Here is a 6,000-nt window from a genome sequence, read left to right on the forward strand (position 1 = left end):
GGGAAAAGACATAGACGGCGGAAATAAGGACAGATCCTTCAACGTTAAAACAACACGCGTTAGTCTTTTTGATTTCCCTGTCAGGCGCGCTGGTGTCTGGGATGGCAGTATTATTTAAATAGAGACACATCTATAAACACAAAACAGGTGATGTATCGCCGTGGGTGTGAAATGTGTCTCACTCGGTTGGGAAAGCACAAGAAATCTAGGCCATCACATTTAAGTCTGAAGAGCCATCACGCCGCAATCTGTACATTTCCATCACAATGGCCTCCACTTGAGAGGAAACTAGATAACACAGTCAGACGTATTGAAAAGCACGCACAAAGAACTGTCTGCTTTTACCGAGCAGAAGTTTAATGCACTTTATCTAGCAGTGGAAAGCAACCCTGGGGTTCACTGCCGATTCAGCACTCTCGAGTCTTTTTGCAAACACAATTAAGCATCTCCTAAGTTATTTATAACCTGACACACTAATTTGATTAACATCCAGCAGGGCATGATAAATATGATACACTTCCTTGATTAAGATCTCTTAACACATCATCTGTACCTATCCCTGCTGATTGTGCTAGCAGCTGAGGTATCATCTGGCATATCACTTCTCTTGGTCATGATGCTACGCAGCTAAAATGGTGAGCAGACGTGGTTCTCGGTGATTTAAGGGTTATGGTGCTCTTAAGTGTCTTTTGCCTTTAGGTACTTATGAAGAGGCATCGTGAGCTCATGAAGAAGTCTTCTCCTCCTCTATCGATAAGCTAATGGTACCACTAGCAGCAGAATTGTTTAAAAATGTCCGGTTATACTCTGGTATAATCCACATCTTCTTTGTCCAGCTGTATGCTCAGTAATCAGATCAGAGTGTTTTTAGATTACTGAGCATACAGCTGGACAAAGACGATGTGGATTATACATTATTCCATTTATATACATATTACATGGACTATAGAAAATGTTCTTGAGATTTTATAAACGGACATTTTTGCTGTTACAGCACCATTAGCTTTAAGTTAAATGAGCCTGGGCTGGCTCTCTCTGCATTCTGGAGTCACAAACAAGTGACGCAGGATGGAAAAGTCTCTTTTTAAACTCAAGGCACCTTTTTGTGAGTACTTGAAAAGCTAGATACGGTTTTTGTTTTAAGTATCCTTTTGAATTTAATCTACCAGAAAAACACAGATTTCTTGTGCTGTTGGTTGATAAGGATAAAAGACAAGGTCACTTTTAAAAGATAAAGTGGCAGAAGCCTCCTCTCCTCCTGCTGTCTCAGTGTGTGTGCTGCAGCTCTACATGCGAGGACAGCTCCACCTAGCCCCTCACAGCTGCAACTTTTTAAGGATTTAAACAAAAAGGAGGAGACTTTTCTTCTCTTTTCAACAAAATCCTACCTTATCTGGGTTTGGAGTGTGAAATAAAATCTGGATTAGAAAGCCCAAGGTACCTGTGTGAGCTGCAGTTTGGTGGATGTGAGAGAAGACGGTATAAAAGAAAGAAAAGAGAAAAAAAAAGAATAAAAGAGGATTTCATAGAAATGGACTATGACTCACAGCGATCAGTCTGTCTCCAACGGTGAGAGAACCCTCCCTAGCTGCTGGACTACCCTGGACGACGGCAGTGACAAACACACCGCTCTCCAGACCAATTCCACTGTCTGAGAGGAGAAAAGAGTGTTATAAAAAATAGAAAAAGCTTAAAAATTCAGAAGGCAGTGTAATAAATCAATTTTCGAGCTCTTTGGCTCTATACCTTTATGTCCCACAAGGTTAATGTGAACAGGGGTGACCAGTCGTCCTCCCAGAGACTTTCTCCTTCGTACCACCATGTTGATCAATCCTCCGCCGTTAAGTACAGCCTTCACCACCTGCTTCCTGTCCTTATTGGTCAGGTCGATGTCATTAATCTTCAACAACCAATCGTTCACTCTGGAAACACAAAGGGCAGATGATGAAATATAAAACAAAGAGTCATTTCATGATGGGAAAGAATAAAATTGTGCGACACTTACCTTAACCTGCCATCTGCAATACTTCCTTTATCCACCCTTGTAACAAATATTCCACAATCTCCTGGTAAATATGGATCATTTACCCCTTCAGCGATATCGAACCCCAGTGCCTTCAAATCCATGTCATCCTGCAAATGTAGTAATGCAGTTCAGTATTTTAGCATGTCAACACATAACTCTACACAATAAAAGTTGTGTTCTACTCATACCCTGTCTTTCTCAAACTCCACCACCTCTGTTTCCCACTCCAGGGAGTCTGTGTCGATGGCCGAGTCGTGAGAGCTGTGGGCCATTAACTGACAGAATCGGGCCTCCTTCTCCAGCTGGCTCTCCATTTTCTCCCTGAACAAAAGGAAGAAAATCGCACAGAGTCAAAGGTCAGTCACTGGACGATGAATGGGGAGAGACAACAACAAAAGAGAATCGCACACAACCCGGTGCTATTCCGGAGGAATTTTAGAATCGAGAGTTGACTGTACTTGTGTTTGGAATAAAAAAGGGGGGGAAGCGCATCCTAAACTAAATTTTTTCATCCACAGAGATAAAACAACATCGGAATTTTTTTTTTTATTTCTTTGAAATGCGTAAAATGGCCTTGGATTTCTGCTTTGTGGTTCAGGGAATTCAGTTTATATTTATTCATATGAAATCTAAAAGCGGCATGCAGGCACAATGCCCCACTGTCACAAAGATAAATAGCACCCTGGTGGAACATACCTTGAGGGTAGCTGTGACATTAAAACCACAATCTTCCATTGTTCTTTAAGGATGGATACTGGAAGAAAGTCTCAAAGTCACAGCTTCCTCCATACAAGGCTCAGATTCTGTCATATAGACTTTAGCCAGCAGAGGGAGCTTTTACATGGCATATAAACATTCATAAGAGGGAGGGATGGACAGTGAGTAACTAAATGTGTGTGTGACACCAAAACACTGCTGGTTTTCAGGATTACACTTTTAATCTAGGCATGTGGAAATGCCGCCAGACAAACAACTGAGCTTTACGATGTCTCCAAAGGCAGAATATCACAGCTTACACCCACCACACACTGAGCACAACGGCTTACAGAGAGAAAGCCACACAAAGTTGGCCGTGTTGATGCAATATTGTTCTGTGCTTGCTCGATTGAAGAGGGATTGGCTTAATAGCTATTCCTATAACTTCCGCCACAGTTAAGCACAGAACCAAACTCACTTCAGCTCTTTCAACTCTCGCAGTGCATCGTTCTTCTGCTTCCTCATGTCATCCAGATTCCGCAGAGCATCTGCTAGATCGCTGACGGCTCGGTCTCTTTCCCGGCGCAGATTATCACACAGAGTCCTGAGGATGGAGAACAGGTATAAGTGATTCGGTAAGACCTAAAGCTTTGTCTCACACTCTCTCTCTCTTTTTTTTAACAGCCCTAGACAGACCTTATGCTCTCCCTCTCCGCCACTATTTTATCTCTCTCTTGGAAGGCCCAGTCCCTTCGACATTTGGCCACCTCGGTCTCCTGTGTGGCCTCTTTCAGCTCCTGGGACATGGCCTCATACTGTTTCCTCAGCATCTCAATCTCCTTGTTGGCTCGCTCCATGTCCAGGGTGGCTGAGTCTTGTTTCTAAGAACACCAAGTACATGAACATATTAAACCAGTATCACCTAGAGCCCTGAAGAGTGTGTGTGCATGTGTGTATAACCGACATTAAATCAAACCCAGGTGAGTGACTCATGAGCCATATAAAGGTGGTCTTGGTTAAAGCAACTATACTGTCACTGTGACTCACCTCCACAGAGTCATCACTAGAGTGTACAACTTGGCTTTGAAGCGAGTTTTACTGACACGGTTACACTCACTGCGCAGAACCTGCTCAGGCCCCCACCGAACAGCAAACAGAAGGAGCTAGCTGGTGAACACAGGGGAGCATTTAGCTGCTTAAGCGGTAATAGGGACCAATAACAAGACTCTCATTCACTCCAAATAAATGACAATGTCCCTCTGTGCCAGCTGGATCTGTAAATAAGCAAACAAATTAATACCAGCTGAAGAGGTTCTAGCGCAGGTAACCGGAGGGGCTGTTTATAGGGCCATCTAGTGGGCTGACAGAGGTGTGACCTAAATCTACTTATGGCCAGTACACTGACACACTGTAATCTGACAGCTCGCTGGATCCGCTAAGCTCTTTATCATGTGTCTAACCTTTGACTTTTATACTGTCAAATCAAAGGTATGATGGTGGAGGAGGTGTGTGCTTGTTACCTGTCTGGCCTGATAGTACTCTCGGAGCAACTGATCCCTTTGAATGATGGCCTCTGTTCTTTCCTTGCGGGCCACATCCCTTTCTTCTCGGACCGTCTCGATATCCTTACAGGCCTGACTCAGCTCCTTCTGGGCCTCAGCTTTGTCTTTGACCTCATGGCAGTACTTCTCCAGCAGCTCATTCCTCTCGCAGATGGCCCTGTCGCGGTCCACCAGTGACGAGTTCAACTCCTGCCGCAGAACAAAGATGGAGGAATGAGGGCATCCCAACATTCAGACTTGCAGTTTCAATACAAGTCATGAATCTCTTTTGTCAAGCAGAGTGTTCATTCAGAAATAGGCTTCAAACAGGAGGCAGCGGAGCTATTTTTGAACAGCGTCCTGGGTGAACATGGGCTTTGCTCCAGCAACTGGCTAGTGAACGCCTGGCCCAGTTTAGCCTCAAAAACAACCACACAAAACTGAGGAAACAGTTCATAGTGAGAAAGATTTAGCTTTTGAAGGATAAAATGGAGGTACGCCTGGATCACCTGTCAGCTCAGGGTGACCGCCATTTACCATCTTCAGAAGGGGGGGGGGGGGGGGGGACACAGAGAAACACTGGATTTGCTGAGTTAAAATGCTACACCATCTTGACATCCATGAATTTCTGTTTGACACTGTGTGACACAGAGTAGTTGATTATGCTAACCTTGTTTCCTTTGCAAGCCAGTGACTTACATCGTTACCGACATATCAATTTGAGCCGTGTACATTTGTATTGTATTAAATCCAATACCTGTCTGAGAGCCTCCAACTCTTCACTGGCCACAACCCTCTCTGAAGACGTGTTTTTGAGTCTGGCCTCAGCTGCTTCCAGCTCCGTCTGCAACTTGTCCAACTCCTTGATCACCTGGTCCCTCTCGCTCATGATAAGGCGATACTCATTGAACACCGAGTCCCTCTCCTCCTTGTACTTCTCGCAGTCCTTGGACGCCTTTAGCTGCAAGTTCTTGTAGCGTGTCACCTCTGACTGCAGCCGTTCCATCTCCCTCTGTAGCTCCTTATTCTGGGCTGAGGATTTGTTCAGCTCCTGCTGCACTGAATCAAACCTGGGAGGATGGCAGCAAAGGTTAAAGTGATCAATTTAGAGATGATGCTCATAAAAAGGGAATGTTGTGATCAAAAGAGTCATCAATGCCTCTGCTGTAGTGATTTAAGGGTGGTAGAGGTTATGCGCTGTAGCAAGACCTTGATCCTAAGTTTAAACTTTAAAGAGGCCTACGATGCTTTTCTTTAAAGTAATGGCACATTTTAAAGATTGAGGTAAACATATGCAAGGTTGATCCAAGTGAGCAAAAAGCTCAGGTTTCACACTGCTCTGGGACAGGTTGCACTAACTGGTCTTTACTAAGCCTGGTATTGGTTTTGTTTTTGTTAACACCAGCCTTTGGAATGGACTTTACTCTGATTAAACTAATAGTACGAGGGCCAACTCAAAAAGTCTACATTCGGTCTAAAAGATGTGTGACCGTGGCTATTGCCTAGCAATGTGCATTGCTAAGACACATTGCGAACAATCTACAGCGGTCTTGCTAATCTGTAGCTAAACATTAAGAATTTGCAGCCAGGTTATGGATGATCAAGGAAAACGTCACTGCCAAGCATCCAGTAATAGCCATTAGGAAGCAGCCGTCATGTTGTAACGGAGGCTGTAAACAATTGTTCGGACTTGGCTGCCATCATAAAAATGATGGAAGATGTAATAAGAAAAGACCC

General features: G+C 44.1%; 1 protein-coding gene across 4 annotated transcripts in view; it reads right to left on the bottom strand.

Moving 5' to 3' along the window:
• dlg5a (discs, large homolog 5a (Drosophila)) overlaps positions 1 to 6,000 on the bottom strand; it is a 41,727-nt gene that overhangs the window by 17,522 nt on the left and 18,205 nt on the right. For all 4 annotated transcript variants that reach the window (XM_086180221.1, XM_086180222.1, XM_086180220.1 and 1 more), the window contains exons 7-14: positions 5,021 to 5,333; positions 4,243 to 4,473; positions 3,419 to 3,603; positions 3,201 to 3,326; positions 2,215 to 2,347; positions 2,006 to 2,133; positions 1,747 to 1,922; positions 1,548 to 1,651 (exon numbers count right to left, since the gene is read on the bottom strand). In XM_086180221.1, coding sequence (XP_086036347.1) covers positions 1,548 to 1,651; positions 1,747 to 1,922; positions 2,006 to 2,133; positions 2,215 to 2,347; positions 3,201 to 3,326; positions 3,419 to 3,603; positions 4,243 to 4,473; positions 5,021 to 5,333 — 1,396 coding nt within the window. The remainder of the gene's footprint in view (positions 1 to 1,547; positions 1,652 to 1,746; positions 1,923 to 2,005; positions 2,134 to 2,214; positions 2,348 to 3,200; positions 3,327 to 3,418; positions 3,604 to 4,242; positions 4,474 to 5,020; positions 5,334 to 6,000) is intronic.

Source organism: Aulostomus chinensis, chromosome 16 (assembly GCF_037954235.1).
Source record: "Aulostomus chinensis isolate RoL2024-O1b breed Wild chromosome 16, RoL_Achi_v1.0, whole genome shotgun sequence".
Lineage (NCBI taxonomy): Eukaryota > Metazoa > Chordata > Actinopteri > Syngnathiformes > Aulostomidae > Aulostomus > Aulostomus chinensis.